General features: G+C 39.9%; 1 protein-coding gene across 2 annotated transcripts; it reads left to right on the top strand.

Annotated features, from left to right (window-relative positions):
• The first annotated feature begins 436 nt into the window (after nt 1-436).
• LOC306836912 (lysosome membrane protein 2-like) lies at nt 437-21,668 on the top strand. Of its 2 annotated transcripts, XM_079364291.1 has the most exons (13): nt 437-926; nt 7,088-7,245; nt 8,615-8,762; nt 8,896-9,087; nt 9,889-9,980; nt 10,877-10,996; nt 15,209-15,387; nt 17,962-18,080; nt 18,313-18,386; nt 18,519-18,570; nt 18,811-18,963; nt 19,117-19,158; nt 19,365-21,668. In XM_079364291.1, exons 1-13 carry the CDS (start codon nt 804-806, stop codon nt 19,473-19,475), a joined length of 1,563 nt encoding a protein of 520 aa, XP_079220417.1. In that variant the 5' UTR covers nt 437-803; the 3' UTR covers nt 19,476-21,668. The 2 variants fall into 2 exon arrangements, with proteins under 2 accessions (XP_079220417.1, XP_079220418.1); XM_079364292.1 differs by lacking the exon at nt 19,117-19,158 and having other exon boundaries at nt 438-926.
• Nucleotides 21,669-21,955: the final 287 nt, after the last annotated feature.

Here is a 21,955-nt window from a genome sequence, read left to right as displayed (position 1 = left end):
TGTTTTCAAGAAGCCAACCTGTACGCCATAAAAAAACGTGTTAGCCTATAATGTTTATCTAAAAATGTTGGTTCATACACTTAAAACCTGTTACTAATTTGGCAAAACTTCATCTTTGAAAACTGTTTTTGCACCACATTTCCGCGTGCAGCTTGACAGTCATTCATGTAGCACCACTTTCACTCATCTGAATGATTCAGTAAAATCACCCACAGTGTGTGAAAAGGTCACATGCCGTACTAAACGTGCAATAAAGTTCACTGGCGAAAAGATTCATGTTGGTTGTCCTTGAAGCTGTAACGGGTTGCAGACGGAGGCTCGTCCTGCGCTCATACTCACCCCACGAGGGGGCACAAACAGTAAGGACCAATCAGATTCGTCCTCGAGAGGGGGATGGCGGGAGGGGGGGGGCGACACACAGATATACTCCGTGGCAGCTCTCTTTCTTTTAGTGTGCGCCTTTCTGTTGCCACTCGCGTGTTCCTCGTGGCTGTCAAACTCAACCTTTTTTATCATTAACCTAAAGTAAACGTACTTACTATCAACTCTATGTGACTTTGAAACTCAGCAGCACAGACCGAGCAACTCCCACCGTTACTTGGTTGCTCGAAACGTGAACAAAACAAAGGGGAAAGTAGCGTGAAAGTCTGAGTTTGAGCCTCCTGAATCTCACACTTGAGCATCCAGTCTCTGCAGGAGCGGTGCAAGCAGGGAGACTTGACTTAACGGAAAAGTGAAGTCTCCTTTTATCCTCCAGAGTCCCACGCGCAGCTTTTTGTCCTGTGTTGCTGCCACCTGCGAACATGACGCGAAGACCCTACGCGATTTACGCGGTTGGGATCATCTGTGCTTCCCTGCTGGTCGTTGGGATTGGCTTGATTGTTGGTCAAGTTTTTCACACCTTCATGCAGGAACGTTTGAAAAAGGTAAAACATTGTTTTGATTGTCTTAAATATACAATGCACGCTCAGGGTTTAATTCACAATTTCTTGATTTGGATGCATTGGTGTGTGCAGGCAGAGTGTTTCTTGCTGAATTGCATATAGCCTACTTTTGTGTTTGGAAACTGTGGTCACCAAATTGAAAGTTCATCAGTTCGACAGTTTCATTTCCCTGAAGGCCTTTTCAGTGCACGGCAATGACAGACACAACTTACACATGTTCATGGTTAAAAGGTGCTTAGTGACTCCGGTAGAAAAAAGCAAGACTTGTGTGGGGTGGGAAATGAAGCAGCAGACCCAACTTCTCTGTGTTATTTGCTGTTCCTTGTTGGTTATCATGCATGCATGTGATGCCACAATTTCCAGCAGCTTGGGATCAATAAAGTACATCTATCTATCACTTTTGATTGCTTTTCTCATAACAGTTCGGGGACTGCTGCTGGGGTTTGTGATTCATTGGGTTAGACATTGAGAACTGCGGTGTGTTGCCTCCCAGAAGTAGAGGCTCTAATAAGCAGTTCAGACTCCCTGAGATGGAGGAGTTTGTGTTATTAAGGGTTAAGTAAAGCCTGTTTTGTGCAGTTGGTACTTTCTTTTCCTCCACAGTTAGATTAGTCAGCCACTTCAAGCTTGAAGCCACGTTATCTTCCATGATACTACATTGTCTCAGTGTCTTCATCTGAAGCTGGATCGCAAGCAATTCCTAATGGTCTGTTGGTGTGCCCTTTACTTTTTGTCATTAGGAAAGGAGGTGCTTAAGGCAAATTCCACAGCTCAGAATAAGCAGGCTAAGGGTTGGGTTGGTTTTTCTTCTTCTTAGTATTGGTCGGTATTTTTAACTTTAAGAAAAAGCTGCTCCTCGGAGAAAATGAGCTCTCATAAAAACAAAGACTGCATTTTGTAGCTAAAAAGAAGTCCCCCCCACACACACACACAAATGTATTAATGTCAATTAACAAAGATGCAGTTTGAGTTCATTCCAGCTGGTCACACATAGACAGTAAAGTCTGGCTTGATTTACAAAGCTTCAATCAAAGAGATTCTTAGCATTCATGGATTAGACCTGTGATTAAGAAAGAGAGGGGTAGTATGAGCTGACATCTTAAGGACAACCTGCTTAATCAATGTGAGAACAACTTGTTTAATGCATCTGATTGGAGGAAAACTAAGTGTGGGGTGTAGACCTACAGCGGATTATAAGTTTAAAGATCCTGTATACGGACAAACAGAAAAAGAAAATGTTGTAAATGGAAAACGTGTTGTCTCTAAAAGAAAAATGAAAAATGTATGGTATCTATAAAATATTTGATAATTCTCAAAAATGTTTACATCTCAATATGAAACCAAAGTTAGGTTGAACAACAATATCATGGCTGTCCACAGAACATAAAATGTTGCACTATACTGCTATAGCCTTGCTTCTAAAAGTAGATATCCCCAATTTGCATCACATATCTGATACTGCTGCATAATGTCATACTTGAAGGGATGCTCAAAGGACTGCAACCGCAACAAAGTGCATGAAAATGAACAAAGTGTGCAAAGTTAAAAATACATTTCAAGACAAACACTAGGTTTACAGAAATTTTCTGAACCCCCCCCCCAAAAAAAAACAAAAAAACAACAGTAATGCTAAACATTTGAAGAGTCACAACAGATGAGAACAGTAGAAGTGACCAGAAGACACTTAACTGCGACAGACACCCAAACATGAGAGTTGCAAAGTTTAGCATATTCACACTTTCATAAATGTATTTACATTCAGAGTAGGAAGCTCCAAAGTGTGATTTGCAATATGAAAGTGATGAACTTTCAATTTGGTGACCACCTTTTGCAAACACAAAAGATTACGATGCAATTCAGCAAGAATAATATGCTAGTCTGCAACTCGCAGCCCCCGGTCTAAAGCTGGTCGACAGCAGTAATATTTTGCCCGCAATATAGTGACTTTTATTAATTAATTTATTATCTTAACAGCAGTGCCATGACAATCAACAGGCTGAATTACTTGCTGCTCCATTTGGCATTCTACCGAGTTAAAGAGCTAGCATTAGCACTTTGATTAGTACAAACCCATCATTTTTGGGGAGTTATGAATCTATTTTAAATCTCAGAAGATAAGAATCTTGATTTTTACACAGATCAAATATTTTGGCCACGCCTAGTTTGAACAACGTGAATATTAAAAGAATAGCTTTTATTTAGCTTGACGAGTAACTTCATAGAAAAACGCAAGCCTACAATTAGCATTAGCAAAGTGTATTGTTCACGTTTCTGCTAGGTCCTACTAGAATGACAGCATCTTCAGTGGACGACAAATGCATTTCTTTCTGTTATTTTTTTATTCATCTGTTGTTTATGTACAGTGCATGGTTATTTAAAACCTAGCTAATGTGCTGGCAGAGATGTGACGATGCATTCTTCATTTTCCTTTAATTTCTGAATCTACTATTTGATGATGATGTCTGAGCAACAGCAGTGACTGGAGACGTGAGGGGCAGATGGTCAACAAATGGTTACGTAGATAATTTCAACGTGGAGACATAAAAGTGCAGTTTTCTCTGAAGTGGTGTTCAACTTTGCAGATGCATCAAATTGTGTCTACAGGGAGGATGGGCGGTGTATGTGGTTTCATCACTTATGTTCAAATCTGTTGGGAGATGGATGTAAACATTTAATACTTACACACACTTTGTAGTGCCATGGAGCTCTTTGATTTTTAATCTTCAATCTGAGATATCAATGGGCCATGAATCCAAACAGTCTCTTTAAAGAGCATTACACACAGACATCTGTAGATATTGAACTTTGGTTCAGTTGCATAAGTGAAAGCATTTGCACAGCATCAGTTAACCTGCCTTAGACTTAAGTGAATTGCTCTTGTTGTTAATTTACCCTTTAACCTTAAGGTCCAGACTCTTTCTGGATTTCCAGTACTAAAGACTGCACCAGACAGGTTTAAGGTTTAAAACTTTCCCAGAAGTCTCACTTTACTTTGATAACAACGCAGGCGTGAAAGTACACTTGGCCCACATTCAATGTTATCCCATGGCCCACCTTCATCCATATTTTCATCTCAAAACTGCATTTTCACAGCACGTGTTAGATTACTCTTATCAGGCTGGCTTAATGTTGACACTGATAGTAAGCAGGGACATTCACACGGTTGTCTCAGTCTTGGTCTAGTTGGTCCTGATGCTGCTACATAAAAACTTTAAATTAAAGCAAGTAAACATAGGTTACATTGGACAACACTTTGAGTCAGTTTTGGTTGCAGTGGGATGTATTTCTTCTTGACACTTCCATGTCTCAGATAATTTCCTCCTGCTAGATGCAACTAAAAAGGATTCCACTTCTGTTGAAATAAATTGTAAAATAGCTTAAACGTGCCTCATTGACAGTTAAGTCTTGTTTACCGACCACATTTACATGCCAGTATTTACTTCCTCTTGTCAGTTATGCAGATAAATTACACTGTTTACTCTTAGTCTTTAGCCTAAAGACAGTTTGGTAGGGCTCCAATTTCAAAAGCCCTAGTTGGCTTTGTTTATGTAAATTTGCTTTTATGGAACCATCCAGAAACCTTGAGTCAAGTGCGATCTTTTCCAGCACCAAACAAAAGTTTCTGATTGTGTAACCGGCTATTGAACTTACAAGAGAATATGGGGAAAGTGGAGTGACAGAGCTTTGTTTTCATTCATTACTTGGTGCTTTAGTTTGAAAAATATATATAATTTGTAAATGGTTTGACATACAACTCAAAGTTAGCTTTACAAGAGAGAAAAAATGACAAAGGGCATGACCTCTGTGTCCTCATTTATACAGTTCAAATGTGTCTACCATGTTTGGTACTTTTGCTTTTCCAGAGAGAATTTATTAGAAAGAGTCTTATCACCAATGGAAAATCAAGTTTGGCCTTAGCCCATACACATCTTTGACAATCTTACTAATTGCTGTCAAAGTTCATATTCAGGTTCAATTGGAGTCCCACCCAGTTTGAAATATGGGTGTGAGTTTGGCACACGGCTATCACATGCTGGCATGCATAGATGGCTGATGGTTTACACGCCTGTATCATGTTACAACAGCTGTAATAGTGTGAAGGATCTCACTCCATGGATAACCTCTCAGCAGTCAACTCGCTTTGTGTGCTAAGCCTCTTTCACACTGCAAAGTTTATTGAGAAACTAACGTGTCTGGGTGCTTTTAGTCAGTCAAACAGGGTCAGTATGCAATGACCTGTTGTTGAGGTGATGGTGAAATATGACTGGTGCCTCAAGAGTCATTTGTTAATTTGACGAAGACCACACAAGACTGGCCAATAGCCAGAGGCCCCCTCCCAACAGTCATCTGTCCTCTTTGATAGTTGTAGCTTTGACGCAAAATTTTTTTATCTCATAGAGACAGTTTTTTTCTTTCCTTATTCATGACATTCTTCCTTTTGTCCGTTGAATTTTAGCTCCTGCTTTAAACTCAATTTAAAAGTTATTGAAATACTTTAGCCTGGTACCATTGCACCATCAAGAGGTATTAATAATAATAATGCTACTAATAAAAATAGCATTAATTTACATCGTGCCTTTCAAGGGATCCGATGATGCTTTACACCAGAACACACAAACAAGACACCACATTTAATGACGTCCATAGGCGTGTAGTATTGTGGATAACTGCCAGGAGACTTCCAGAGGGTTCTGCTGAGTGTTGCTGTGCCACGGGTCCATTGCTTTGACTGGTTGCGATCTTTTCAATTTGACAAGACTAAGAGACATTTTGGTCTTTAAATTGATTTCATTGAGTGTTTTATGCTCTTTAGAGTAGTCTAACCTGCCCTTCTGTCATTGTGTTGATGCAAACCCAGGAGTTTCCACTGGTGAAAGCTCAATGTTGAACTGAATTGACCTTAATAGAACTTTGATAGGGCTGGACTACAGCTCAGCTTGTAGAGCTTTGTAAGTAGTTTGACCTCTATAGAGGCAAACCCATTTGGAGCATGCAAAGCTTTTGCACCACGACTTCAGGATTTCATGAATAGCCTCTCGTTGTGCCTGGTGTTATTCACGTCTATGTATTTGCCTGACTTGACATCAAAGCTCTTGCAGTGTGTGTATTTGTGTACTCACCTGCTTCGTGTGTTTTCAAACGGGGAGTGGTGTGAGAGTAGCAGTGATAAGCACTGAGATGAGAGACTTTCTCTGTTCCTGTTTTCCATGTGGTATTTCATGTGTCATGCTGGTATTGATTGTTCGTAGCATGAAAGTAGGACATAGAAACAACCATGGACTCCCTCCCTCAATCTAAGGCGACAGCTTTATTGTCCTTGGCTACTCAGCTAAGCTTTTGTCTCTGCACAAGGAGAAGGGACCCCAACAGAGGAGGGGGTTTGTACGCCCCTGAAATAATGGGACCTGTTGGTGTGTTCAACCCTTTGAGCTTACTTTTAGCTTAAATACAAATCTGACACAATCAGGCCAAAGTGAGATTTCCCCTCGAATTGTCTAAATAATTCTTAATCCTTCCGTCACCGTCTTTCTTCTCTCGCTCCCTTGTTTTACTGTTCCCCAAAAAGTTTCCTGTCGAGTAAAACGGTTACAAAACTTCCAAGGCAAAGACATCCTCAGTGGCAGTTTTCTTGAAATCTCAGTACAGTGCAGGATTTAGCCTGTGCTGTACCTCTCAGGGTTATAGGTCTCAGTGCCGAGGAATGCGGCTCAGACCATTAAAGTTCTCAGTCCTGTGGAAACCGGTGGGCATCCAACTTTCTGCATCACATGATTTGTCGGCGTCTCTCTCCGGAGTGCCGGTTGTCATTGGTAACCGCTCACAATGAAAGGGTCTCCCCTAATGCCATTCATTTGTGCAGCCAATGCTCTTGTCCAACGCTCAGATCCCCCCCCCCCCGAATAGCCCCCCTACCCAAGGATGTTTTCGTTCTCTGGGTTGTTTTAAGTAGGGCGAGATTGTTGAAACGCCGAGACTATCTCAAATATGTGTGCAGAAAATGTGTCACCAGATGACAGCAAGGGGAAAACAGTGAACTCATTAATTAAGTTTGTTTTATATATATATTTAGTGTTGATGCATTTTTAAAACTCTTGCAGTCGTATCTATATGAATGATGAGATGCATTCTTTCTGTCCCAACAGGAGATAGTGTTGGTAGAGGGTAGCCGTGTGTTTGAGTCATGGAAGACCCCTCCCCCTCCCGTCTACATGGAGTATTTCTTCTTCAATGTGACCAATGTGGACGAGGTCCTTAAAGGGGCCAAGGCAGAGGTCACTCAGGTCGGACCCTACGCGTACAGGTAGGATGCGAGAGCACATTCATGAACAGGGGTTCAAAGCTGCTCACTGAGCTACTAGTGAAATGCATACTTATTTGACTGCAAACTTATGCCCCTTCCTCAAATAAATTGCACTCCTGAAATGTCCCAAAATGTTCAAGTGAGCCACATTTGTGAGGCAGACATAATCCAGACTTTTTACTGCCAGCTTTCTTTTAAAATTTCAGCAAAAAAACAGATAGAGCCGATATGTGAATGCTAGGGACGGGGGTAACTCAGGATACCCCAAATACAGGGGGGGTTTAGCACCCCAATACAATGCACTCCCTTAAAAGCTGTTGCATGCTACTCAGCTAACCCTGGAAGCATCTTTAAAGCAGAGCCAGCACTGCCACTTTAAACTGTATTTCCATTTTGCAATAAATAAATCTAAATTAACTTCTATTACCCCCCTTCATGTCATAAGTGCCACCGTGACAACTTGTGAAATTGCAATGCAGTGAGTCAAACTGGCCAAAAAATCTGTTAAAATTTCAGGGCAGTTTTTTGCAAAATATGTTGATCCACGGTATAATGTTGTTAGAAGATAAGTGAAGTGATTTGCTTCAGAAAGCAGCCTTCTGACTGACTGATTTGGTAACGTTTTGTTTGTTTTCCAGTTTAAATATCTTCAGTTGAAAAGAATAGTTTGTTAAATATGTGTTTTACCACTTTGCCCTCTCCAGATCAGAGGCCAGATTTTTAAACGTATTGTGCTTCCTTTGCGGGTTTATGTTCTGTATTCACTTTGCCACACTGCACTTCAAAATAGTTTTTGCATGATAGAAAAAACCTTTCATAAAATTGCCTTTGTCTTATCGTCATCCTGCCGGGCTGTTGAAATGTACCTGTTATTTACCATTGGAAATCTGGAAAATGGACATCAAAAATGTTCTTATCTGCTCTTTTTTTTGTTTACAAATCTGCCAAAGTAGTTCATTTTATTCGTAATGAAAACCATCTGTGACATATAGAGTGTGTTGTTTCCACACTCTTTTACTCCTCACAAAGAGAAACTTTGTGAGGAGTAAACTTTTGGAATGATGTCTGACGCCCCCAAATGAAACCCTTAAATAAATATCAAGGTTCAATGCTGAGGCACCAATAAGGTTACGACAGTCAGAGTGCATTTCAGATCATCTAGCGCCACTCTTTCACCCATATCTAACTTTATCGGATATCTTTGCTCAGATGGAAGCTGAGCTTTGAAGTAAAAAGTTGTGCAATAAAGTTACCTTGCAGTGCTTGTTGAGGTTGTAATAGGTCTGTGATACTCTAGTGTATACAGGAAAGATTGAAGGATGCTTTATGAAAAATAAAGATAATCCCATGTTTGAATGTGTTTCCCCAGAGAGTACAGGTATAAGGAAAATGTGAGCATGGTGGACAATGGCAACAGAGTGTCTGCCTATACCACTAAAAGCTTTGTGTTCCTGAGAGACAAGTCTGTGGGTGACCCAACTGTTGATAACATCACCACTGTCAACATCCCTGCATGGGTGAGTAATGAACTGTAGGTCTCTGTCAAGTGGAGAAGTGTAAATCTGAATTAGGGGGGGGGGGGATTGCCTACTTTACCCATCCTGTATTTTTTCCCATTTTTACGTCTTCTTCTCCACTTTCTGTCTCCAGGCTGTGATGAACAAGTTGAAAAACAATTTCTGGACAGCCTCGTTGGTGTCCATGAAGATGAACTCTATAGAGAGCGGCCCCTTCACCACGCGCACCGTGGATGAGCTGCTGTGGGGCTACGAAGACCCCTTGCTGGAATACGTTTCCAAAAGCAGTCCTGATGTAGAGAAAGTCTTTGGCCTCATGTACAAGGCATGTACTGCTGTGCAATCAATGAACAATGATGAACTCATGTTGGCTAATACATAATAGAAAATACAATAATAGAGAACTTACTGTAAAAAGCACTTTCCCATTCAAAAATTAAGACTCAAACGGATCACATGCACAAAACATGTTGAGAGGGTATGTGAGCTGAGCTGTTGCTAACTTTAGCTCAGCTTGTTGATAAGGTAAGCCTGTTTTTGGATAAGGATTCCATCCACTTTCCTCAGTAAAAAAGTTTTCGACATTAGCTTAATTATTAACATCCTCCTCCCCAAAACAGACAAGGTACCTTAAACCAGTGAAAACAGGAAATAAAGCAGTTTCAAGTTAAAAGTCTTTTCTACTGACTCAGGATGTCTGTTAAAGGGGCTTCAAGAAGTTGTCACTAAAGTCCATAAAATCAACCCTATGGTACTATTTTATCCCAGAACATTTTGCTTATCCCTGGCTGATCTCCCGACCTCACTCTGCTTTTGTGTCCCTCATTTGCAGCGATTCTTTTTCTCTTTATGAGAAGACAGCCGCTCTCTTTGTTGGCAGCTTAGAAAAGATTTTTAGCTGGAAGAGGGGGCCATATTCCAACATATTCCAAATGCATTCATTTATAGGTTAGGGTTAAGAAACACTTCATTACCTTTTGGATGAAACCCATCATAATGTAGTGTGTTACTCTGAAAACCCTTGCAGCCTTTGCTATGGCTAAGAATTTGTGATTTTAAAATCATGATGACGTAGTTTTAAAAAATAAATATTTTGGATTTATTTTTTTAATTTTTATTTTTTTAGAAAAATGAAAGTAACGACGGGGAATTTGTCTACCACACTGGGCAACAAAACTCCATGGACTATGGCCGTGTCGAAACATGGAAAGGCGAAAGGTAGCAGTATTTCAAGTCTCACACAATCACACACTCCCTCTCTGTCATCATCAACTGTCATGCTGTGCAACTGTGCAACCTTTGGCTCGAAAAAAATTCTGAAATCTTCTGTGTCTGTCTGTGTCTGTAAGCTTGTCAGACTTGGCTGACTCGTATCTTATTATTCCAGGCCTACCTGGTACTTAATTTTATTAACTTAATTACTTAATTTTTATTATCTCTATGCTATTTTTAATTGACAGTCTAAACTATTTCTATACTTCCTACTTCTGTGTCGTAGAGCAACGGTAACAACCAAATTTCCCCTGGGATTAATAAAGTATTTCTGATTGTTTCCCATATTACATAGCATGGGGAAGGACATCCTGATAGCCAGAGTTCCTTAATAATGGCTTCTTACTGAACATACTTATCCCATTTTATAACCTCAGATCCCCTCCAGTCTCTAATTACCCCTTCTCACTCCAGGGAAAGCTGTCTTTTCAACTGTGACTTTCAGATACGAACATGTTTGATCATCAAAACATTTCATTGTAATTTACTGTCATTAAGATGGAAATGATTACAATGTTGATGTTGAAAGAAAGGCATTACAAAAAAGGCATATCCAGCCAAGAATAACCAAAATCCTGTTTTATTTTGGGTTTAGGAAAAGTAAAATACGATCGGAAGTCGAGCTATTTTATAATCATGCTGCCTCGGCCTGGAAGCCTTTTTTGGTCACTTTAGAGGCACCCTTAAAGTAAAGCAGTGTAAAGCAGTAAACCAGTGTTTGAACAGAGAAACAGCAAGTTCTCATGAACTTTTTAAAATCTTGATCCAACTTGTAAAAACAGTTCAGTGTTTATGTACGTTGATATATAGTTAAATATACGCTGCTGTGTATTGTTTTGCAGCACGGTGTCGTTCTGGAATTCGGACCAAAGCAACAGCATCAACGGAACAGATGGAAGTGCTTTCCATCCTCTGTTGAAAAAAGACGAACGTATCTACATCTTCACTCCAGACCTCTGCAGGTACAGTTTAGCACCACAACGCTGTCCTGCAGCCTTTTGTCTCCACAAAACAAACAAACTTTTGGACATCAAACAACAGGTGTTAGAAATTCAACTGGTTCAGATATAACTGATTCTACCCGACCTGTATTTTTCTAATGAACTTCACTAAAAAGGTGAACAGAAAGGTTTCAAGACTGCTGGTTATCCACTGAAGCTTCAGTATCTGTGCGTTGGCTGCCTGCACATTGACTCTAGGGAGGAGGGGGGGCTCTCTTTAATGTTTAGAATTTGACTGCAGGACCCATTTTGAACTCTCGGTGTCAGAGTTAGATATTGCTCCTTTAATGGATGGCAACCCCGACACTTAAATATAGAAAACAGAAAAATGTGTGTAAGTATATGTGTAGTAGAATTATGTTGCTCAAAACTGAGAAGGACTTAAGTACATTTTCATATTTATAGCCCAAAATAAAATGTAAGATAAGAGCATGGATCTCTCCAGCAGGACGGACAGATATCCAGTATGTGTTCCTTTAAAGGAATAAAAAAAAACAAAAAAAAACAGTTGTGAAGTTGAATAACGGACGATCAGGATGACAAAACCAAAGACAGCTTATTGCAACAGAATGGATGCAGGACGATGTTGGTCAACCCTCAGGTGTTGCCAAACACGTGACTTCCTCTTCACAGAGAAGGCCCGAAACAGGACGTGCTTCTTTATAACTGCTAGCATGGCTATAAATGCTTAATGATAGTTAAACTTAATAGGGCCAATTCAAATCACACTAGTTCCTCTTCAGAGCAGTAAACTGATGTTCTGTTAAACAAAAAGTTTCCTGCATTTGCTAAATTTCAACTCTTATCACCGTTTGGGCCGATAGATTAAATAGGGATGTGCTTGATAAGTCAATTTACAGATAAACATAGTGACCCTCGCTTGTGGAACCAGAATAATTAGACAGTTGAAATATTTATTGATAATTTTGTTAATGTAGTTTTTAGGAACATGCCTATGATTAAATGTAGATATAGGCAGCGCACTATTTAGCTGATTCTGTAACATCACATAAACCCTTTTTGATTTGCATCATCCCCTTTGTCCCACTGTTGCCCTGTGTCATATTGCCCTTGTGACAGTGTGGTTATTGAAGGTTACAAATTGAACATCTATTTCTGGTACGTGACCTGGCCTCATATCAACACACAGCAGGGCGCAGGCTTTCATATCTGGTATGGAAATGTGCTCACAAGCATCCCACAGATTGTTATCATAGCGTCCTGATCACTTCCAAACAGCACCACAGGTGACGTTTGTTTTCTTACCAAGGCTTCATACGGCCTTTTTTGTACTGTTGGATTTTTTTTTTTTTTTTTTTTGAAAGTCTAAAATACCAGATTCCAGGAAACACTTTATGGAGAGGCTTCCTTAAAGAGGAATGTTGTTCTGGAGCTCAGTGGGGATGAAACCAGGGTGAGTGAGGAAGGGTTGGGAATGTTGTTGGAGTTAAAAGAACATTTATTGATTACTCTTGAGGGACATAAAAAAAAAGACAGATTTTCTGCTCTTGAATAACAGTAAAATGACGTTTTCCATCCACTCCATAGTTGTTCTTTTAAAATGCTTGTGAGGAGATTCAAGCCCTTGAGAATCCTTTGGAGGGTTTTGTAATCAAGGGGTATTTATCAACAGTTGAAGTTGTGTTGATGAAGAAGCTTCCCACACAATCACTCACTGATGAATCCTTATCTGGAAATGACTCAGTCATAAATCTGTCTCCTGGCATTTGTCTGAAGCTTCTTCTTCTTCTTTTTTTTTTTTTAAAAATAAGCTTGACCTATGAAAAGCTGCAGCGGACATCTTCCCCTTTTTGACGAGGGTGGAAAGAATCTGTTGGAGTCTCATGTTTGTACCTTTGACTCTGATTGGACGTGTGTCAAAAAGTCCATTGCCCAAGCATTTACACTCTCACCTACTTATTTATTGCCTAATGACTTCATCACGGTTATTGTGAGTAAAGGGAACGCTCCCTCCCTGCTTCCTGTGCTTTTACCCTAATTTAAAGAGGAAATGTTCCATAATGTCGTACTCGTTAACCTCTCACACAGATAGATTGGATCTGATAAAACATTTTTTCATCTTAAGCCGCTGTGAGAGAAGCACTGCATTGTTTTTGGATGAAGGACATCTGGGACTGATCTGTTGGATAAAAGCAGGGCCAGGACTCCCATATGTGACCTGAGAAGACCTCATCGGTCAGGTCACCGACAGACGATCCTAAAAACTTCAGGATTTTGACGGATTGCGAGCAGGTGTCATAATTTGAATACCAACTCGAATGTTCCCACGCGTGGATCTTTCTATGAAGCTGCCCTCCTTCATTTAAAATGTATTGAGTACAAAAACATAGATAAATTGATTAACAACCAATCATTTATACAAATGAAACAAAAGAGGCAAACAGGAAGAAAAGAGGAAGTTTTGAAACGACACAGAGCCTAAACACATAAAAAAAAATCCACAGAAAATAAAGTAAAATCAAATCAAATATGAAGTAGGTACAATATCAAGAACGTGTTATGATAATGTTAAAAAATTACACATAAAATATCTTAATGCAAAATTTTGTCCTAGCAGCTGAAAATAGTTTCAACATTTGTGCAATTAGCAGGAAAAAAAAAGTCCTCTAAAGACTAAAGTAGGCAAACACATGAAGGTGTCCAAGGCACTCTGTTCAGTTACAACAGAATTCCTGGTTACAGGGATAGTTGACACATTTCAGCTCCTCAGAGTCTTCATCAGGATGCACAGCACATGGAAGTATACAACGTTATAGAGCAACACATATTTACAGTCGTTGTATAAATAAACTGCAGAACAAAAAAAAAACGTTTGAAATTATAAGAATAAAGAAACACCCAATGAAAGAAAGGAAGCAGATACAAAACAGGACATGAAGAAAAACATCTACAGGTTCACACATACATGTGTAAATATACATGCGCACTCACATCATACGTACTGTATACATCCAGACATCTGGCCTATTGTTTTCTTTGTTTCATTCCACCCTCACTAAAGATGTGATGGATCAGTGCTCCTGACTATTGATGTTATATACAGGCAGAGAGAATTATTCCAGCTATTATTAATTAGTTAGATCTCTTCTTCTTTCTTTCCCTTGGAAAGGTTTTCACACCTGCTTCACCTCATCTCACCAGCTTCTCCAGATGTTGGCTCTGAAACAATGAAAGGTTGAAGATCCAAAAGAAACAAATCTTAGCTTATTTGAATTTGATTCAAACTGTAACAGTGTCTTTTTCCCAGCGGGGCAAGGCAGAGACATTCTCAGTCCCGTCCCAGTGTAGAAACACATAAGGCTTTCTACTTGGCCTCTCTCACGAAGGTCAAGGGAAAGGTCTGTACAGTATTGTTGCACGGTTGGTGGGCTGCGTAGCTAAAGGGCCGCATCCTCCCGGCCAGTTGGCAGACTTTGTAAGGACTCCTTTGTTCTTACGGAGAATCGTTGGGATTCCCTGAACAAAGCAGAAGTGCAGCTACATAGCACAGAAGTGAACCGCTCACAAAAGCTTAATTCTCTCGAAGGCTGTAAAAACAATGGACAACACAATGACAGATTGATGATTTTCCACTCCACATACAAAAGCAAGGTCAATACAAAAGTACAACTTTTTTTCAACAGTAGTTGATTCCAACAGGATTTTCAAATCATGAAGTCAGCGTAAATCCTTCAGTTTCTCTCATCTATTCACTCCACTGTGATGAACCTTTTCCTTTTCTGTACATTCATCGTTTCATTAGCTGAATGATAAGAGCTAATAGGAGCTGCAGCCTAGTTTTTTTTGTTGCATTCAGGTTCAGCTGTGCAACACTGAGCTTTTTTAAGCAGATCAGAAACACTATAAAACATGATCGTCTGTTATTTAATAGAGCTGGTTGTTTCATTTGTAATCACTAATTTTGCTCCATCCGCCCCCGTGTCGCTCTGGCTCGAACATTAACTGTATATTCTGAACTTTAGGAAAGCACTGATAACTTTGAGTTTGCTGCAGGATGCTAATACTCAGGCTGCACACTGTTGGTCAAACATATTGTGCACATGTCATGTGATCCAGCTATAAACTGTTGAGCTGTCACATGAGGTAGTAAAGAGTGGAAGCAGATACAATCAAACTAATGTCCTGTAACATGATTCTTGTTTTACTATCCAGGTCCATCTACATGGAGTTTGAAAAAGACGTAGAGGTGAAAGGAATCCCGGCCTATCGCTTCACCCCGCCTCGCTCCGTCATGGCCAGCAAAGAGGAGAACCCAGCCAACGAGGGTTTCTGCGTCAGCAAACACGAGTGCCTGGGAACCGGCCTTCTGAAAGTCAGTCCGTGTCGGAAAGGTAAACATCTGCTTTTGCTGGTGGACTTTTCCTCACCCACTCTGCTCGATTAAACTATTACCAAATCCTCAGAGGTGCCTCCCTTAAGTTCAGTTCTCTTCTCTTGTTTTCCTTAATAAGCTTTACCTCCCACACACGGTCTCTGTGCTTTCACCCTGTCATGGGCCTTTATAAAAAGCACCTGCGTTTTTTTTTTTTATTCCCATCCAATTTGATTTTCATGCTCTTTACTTCTTTTATTTTTTATGATTTGGGCTTGCAGTAAGCCTTCCTTTTATTTCCCTCTTACTATAACCAGCACTAATACCTTAAATGCCTCATGTGACACGGCTCTCTATGCCTCTCCACACCTCAGGCGCCATCTGACCATGACTGACCCAGTATCTGAAGGGGCAGTAAGTCCTGCCACCTGACTCTGGCTCTGAACATGACATGCATTACCTCAGTGCCTGTGTCTGTTTACTTCTGTCTGTTAAAAATGCCATGTATTTAACAAATCAACCTGTGTCGGAGAGATAATCATATAAGAGTGGATTACAGCACATCATTTCATCAGTGTATTCAGTAAAAACACGTTTACACTTCTTCTCCTGTTGGTGATAATCACAGCTGACATTGAGCAAGAGGTGAAGACGTCACAACAGTATGAAAATATTGACAAAAACAAAAGAATTGTTGTTTTCTGTGAATCAGCCTCTGAAAAGATGAATTCTCATGTGAAAATAAGAAACAGCTGTTGCTAGGGGACGACTCCCCCTGCTGGGCTTGACTGTGGACGTGTGTAATTAGTTCCACCTGCTGATTGTGAATATTGCCTGATGCATACTGAAGAAGGGCGTCTGCCTGAACCTGAGTGTGGCATTTAAGTAACAACTTGGGGTGCTGTGCCGTGTCGTTCTCTTGTATTGGATCATTGAAAACAACATGAGAAGTGAAGCAAAAAAAGTCAGCAGGATGTGTTTTTCCACTAAAGTAATGATTTGATTTTATAACACTGGCATACTGTATCAGCCAAATCCTGTCTGGGAAACAAAATCTGTCTTAAGGAGAAAACAATCTCTGCTTTCTGAATAGAAACTTCAAGTCTCCTTCCATTTAACTGTTCGGCTCTAAGTAATCTAAGTAAATGTATTTTTTTAATTTTAAGTTTGAGTATAAATGAGGTGCAGCCAACGCACATTTGATTCTACCCGAGAGGAGGATTTAAAAGAGTTAAGAATGAACTGATTAAGTTTGTTTGTGAAACATATGTGGGCTCAGGTGTTAAGAGAAAACTCAATGAGAAAAGTGCACTCAAATGTATCCGTGCGCCTGTTGGTTTGTACTACAGTGACCTTGTGGGTTGTCACGGGAACAGCCTCTCAGGTGACTGTGGGTGTCCAGTGTTTTTGTCAAGCGTCTGTTGCCAAACACGAGCAGGAAAACTGTCACCTCTGCCCCACTTCATCAGCGCCTCGCACCGTGCCAGAGTCTCTCTGTGCTGTTGCTGCCGTCACATGTCGGCTGCTTTTGATCAACAACAAAAAAGACATGCAGATCGACGTAGTCTTTCATATCGCAGGTAGAACAGGACCGACATGTTTGTCTGGAGACCATACTGTTTCTTATCTCCAGCAGGGTCGTGGTAGGAAGTCAGTGTGTCCTGTAAACAATATATGGAAGGAACTCAGCTCGAGTGTACAGCGTCTTTATCTGGATCGTAGTAACAGCCCTTAATCTGTTTTACACGCTAAAGTAGTGGTCAGTTTATGTCCCCATTGTTTGTTTTAGCGAGTTAGCTACGGATCCGATGTTATCTCATCTCACCACGTCATTTCGTGTTTTGTACACACGCTCTCTCTCCGTGAGCACAGCGTGGTTTCATCGAACATCAAAGAGCAGGAAGCGTGACATTGCGGCGCAGCTGCTCTGAATACCTGAAAAGCTTCTGCTTCAGGAAGAGTTTGAGGTTTTTAATGTTGCATTACGGTCTTGTTTACTCTGTGGCAAGACAGTGTGTGGAAGTGAAGAGGATATCATAGTACAGCTGAAGAGAGACAGGAAACACGGGGAGGAGAGAATGATGTCAGGGATACATACAAAAAACAAACATATTTTGACATTCTTCACAATATTACAACTTCTATAGTTGATACTGCTGAAGTTTTCTTTATTGTGGAGCTTTGTATGGAATAATAATTACATGATATTTATTAATAGAGCATAGAACTTTTTAAATTGATACTGAGAGCTTTGCAGAAACATCAAAACAAAAAAAGAAAGCAGATGGATAGAAACGATTAAAGCACCAATATATGAATGAAAGAATAAAGTAGCTTCAATGTCAGTATTAATGGTGAATGAATCAAGTTTGGGGAGGTGTGTATTAGCGTATGTATCAAAGAATGATGATCGATAGATACATCAGTACAATGATAAAGTTCGTGATTACAGTGGAAGCTGAGCAGATGAGTGAAGAGAAATGAGAGAAATCATTTTGCTGTGAGTCCTCCTGTCACAGCAGCGGTAAATAATCATCGTGTTTCGATCAACTTTATGATGTCCCTACTTTTCCTTCCCTCTCTCCTCTCATAGGAGCCCCGGTGGTTGCCTCCTTCCCTCATTTCCATCTGGCAGACTCAAAATATGTGTCAGCCATCGGAGGAATGTCCCCTCAGAGAGAGCATCACCAAACCTTCCTTGACCTCAACCCGGTAAGGCTACGATTTACAAGGTGTACAGTTACAATCTCTTCTTTAAAGACAACGTTCATAGCCTTAATAACTAAAGATGACTACTACTCCACCTAGTGGTGTGTAAGCAGTAGTGCAGAATAAATCACCAGCTTTGGTGGCACTAATGTTCGAAGTTGTGCTCTATTAACAGCGTCTTAGATCGAATATTTTTCTGATGATACAAATCTGAACGTGACATGTTTTCATTCAGACCACTGGAGTGATTGTACGTGCAAACAAGAGAGCACAGGTGAACATCCTGATGAGCAGAATCTCTGGATTCCCGTGAGTGTCCTCATCCAAACTCAAGCTAACTGTTATTGGGCTACACATCTGTGTGTGTGTGTGTGTGTGTGTGTGTGTGTGTGTGTGTGTGTGTATGATAACTTAACACTATTGTCTTTGGCTTCTCAACAGGAAAACTAAACTTTTGAATGTAACCGTCTTTCCTGTCATGTTCCTCAATGAGGTAAGGCAGGCAGAAACTCACACGCGTGTCCTTTTGCAGAAATTGGTGCACATTCGTTCCACAATTTAATTAGCAACATGGAAAAGCACACATGTTCTATGCATGTACCATTACTTGTTAACAACATGAATCAGATTCCACAAGAAATCACTGTGTTCAAATGCTTCACAAATCACCAGTCATATCCAAAGTTTCCTCCCCTAAATAAATAAATCTTCTGGGTTTGGTTTCACTTCACAGAGTGTGGTCATCGATGATGCGTCTGCAGCCAGAGTGCACAAGCTGCTGATGATCGTCACCATCGTGTCCAACTTCCCGCTCTTCATCGTGGGACTGGGTGCCATCATGCTTGCCGTCTTCATCCTCCTTCTGTACCGGGCTCGACAGCAGAAGGTGTGACACCAACTCTTAACTTTCATCTTCACTCTAACAGCTTTCCAGGCGCCTGCTTTTACCCATAATGCATTTGTGTTTGCACAATTCTTCCAGTTACTTAACCGCACACTAACGCACACTGTGCATGTATTTATCATTGTCTCTGCGCAGAATGAAGTTAAGCGTGTTGTGTTTACCAAGCCTCTCTATGCTGTAAGTCTTTATGGTTATTTTGCTGCTTTTCATTCCTTTGCTTTATCCAAACTTCTGTCTTATTGTGCATCCTTATGCAGCTTACGTCTTGTTTTTTTTTAACAGATTGACACTTTAAAGTAACAGTACTGTACATTGAATAAAGTAAACATGTCATTAGGGATGCCTGTGTGGGGCGAGGTTGTAACACTGATTTATCCTTTTAGGCCTCTACTGAAGAAGAAACTTCTTACTCTCCGGTCAGCGAAAAGGAAAAAGACGATTCTCAAAACGGAACCTACATCGGTATGACCGCTAAAGCTGACCCCCAAGCTTGAAGAGGGGGAGGGAAGTGCTGGAAGGAGAGCCAACAATCAGAATTACACACAGGGATTGTTTTCAGGAGAGGAAAATCCCACATAGAAATGTATCAATATAGCCTTTATTAAATTGGAAATCTATGAGGGTTGGGTGGTGGAGGGGAGAGGAACACGTTTTTAGTCTGAAACATACCGTTCTGTATGTTATTTAATTTGAGCCAAGAAGGGCTACCTTTCTGTCCAGGTGTACTTAAAAAAGAAGCTGATCGAAAGAAAGAAACACTGTGGTAAGTGCGACTTTTTGCTGTTTGCGGAAACCACTTGCTGATTATGTCAAATTAATGGCAACAGGCTTAACCTCTCTGACGAGCAGAGATGGAGCGCCCATGTTGCAGAAGTCAAACAAAACTCACAATTTAAACTGAAGCCTGGGATTTAAAAAAAAAAAGTTTTTACTGAGTTTTTATCAATATTACATTTTTATATACGATTTTATGTAACAACTACCATGTAACCGGACATAGAAGTTGGTTTTTAGATATTATAAAAAGCCAATATAATGTGATGAATATAAATCTCGGGGGCTCTGCTTAGCTACTATCAAGAATGATTAAAGGAGGAAAACAAAGCAAGTCTTCTCTGCGCGAGGATATTATATTCCCAGTTCAGTATTACTTTGTTTCATTTGCATGTCATCCTCCACCTGATGTTACAGAACATTTGTTTAGGCTCAGTAATATTTGCCTTTCATACATTGTGTTTAGAGGGATGTCTGTGCACATCGTTATCACTGTACCTGAAATGCCTTCAGGTATGATTTTTATTTTTATTTTTTTTTGTAAATAAACAACGTTCTTCTCAGTGTGTGATGGAAATGAGAATCAGAGAGGAAATGTTGTACATTTTGGATACTTTGGTGTTTGTAAAATAAGAAGTTTTCCCTTTTAGTTTTTTCTTGGTGTGTTTAAATGTTCATGTCGAAATGTTAGAATGAGGAACATTAATGCACCTTAGTGTCGTTTTTTATTGCCACTTAGGTCAGCCATCTGAATCTGACGCGGACTGATGGTTGAAACAATGATTCACAGACTACTGAACTGATATGTTACAGTATTCTTTTCCCTGTGTAACTGCTTGTACTATCTAACATGGTCATGTAAACATGTAACTTGTGTTGTCATCTCAAGCTGTACTTTTTTGTTGTTGATGAAGGCGTATCTGTCATTGTTGGGGTTGTTTCCGCACCCTAACATGACAGACCTTTATCACAGTGCATTGTTTATAATGTATGTCTCTTTAGATTTCATTTCAGGGGTCCATCATTGCAACTTCAAAGTCATGGGGTCAATATGAAGAAATGCTGTAGTTGTGCCTTTCAAAGAATCGTTGTTACTGGATTTGTTTTGCCTTTACGATTTTTACATATTTTGTGTAAAAAAAAAAAAAAAAAAATGACACCCTGTCATTGTAACAAATCTACTCTCACGTAGATATGTCTTCCTTCCAGATACCAAATGAACTGAGCCTGAAACTGGTTTTATAGTTTTTGTATTGCTTGAGTTATCAACTGTTTTCCAACTTTTTTCACTCAAGCTGGGTGAAAATAAAAAGTAGACTTCAGGTGCTTTGTATTATGATCTAGCTAATGCTGCAAAATGACTTCATTGAACTGCGATAAGCTCAGCGTTTGTTACTGCTCTTATTCTTAGTTGGATGAATGAGTTGCTTAAAACTCCTCGCACTCGTATGATCAGTAACGAATAAAACCCACAATAGTGAAGAAGCTGTCACATTTCTCCTTCACAGATAGTTCTCTTTTAATTTGACTAGTTGTGTTTCATGTATACATTAATTTAGCTGTGTATAATTCAATCAAATTAAAAAAAAAAGTATTGAGCGTGCACAATATGGAGGGCAAAATATGGAGTCATATTTTCTTGAATAGATGACTGAGCCGTCTGATGATGTGTCTGTCTTTACAGTATTATACAGTATGAGTGTTGGGTTTTAACAGGATTAATTGTTTATGTTGCATTGATAAAACCAAAACACAGCATCCTATTCATTCACTTTGTGCTGTACTCTGATTACTGATTGTACTTTCTGAAATTAGACATACATATATAACCAAATTCAATTGTTAACTTGTTTTGAAGAATGGATTGTCAATACAGTTTTCACTGTGAACACACATTAAAAGCACATAAAGTAAATTTGGCCTTTGATTGGTTATTTTGTCAACAGTAAGGGAAGGAGACTGGAGTAGGGGGGCCAGTAGGGGGCCCCCTTGCTCTAAAAAAGTATCAACTACAGCAGTGGCTCAATATAATAATAATGCATTGACATGGGAGTGTCGGCTGAGGGCTCACACTCTTATTGCTTAGTTAAGCATTGCATGCCTTACTCCTGTGTTATCTTTTGTCAGTGAAAGCCATAGAAGGATGATCAGTGGTTTTATTGAACTTTATATCTATACTGTGTTGAAATTACATATTATC

The sequence above is a fragment of the Symphodus melops genome, assembly GCF_947650265.1.
Source record: "Symphodus melops genome assembly, chromosome: 16".
NCBI classification, from domain to species: Eukaryota; Metazoa; Chordata; class Actinopteri; order Labriformes; family Labridae; genus Symphodus; species Symphodus melops.
The sequence above is the reverse complement of the archived record's forward strand: the minus strand, read 5'-3'. Positions and strand labels throughout refer to the sequence as shown.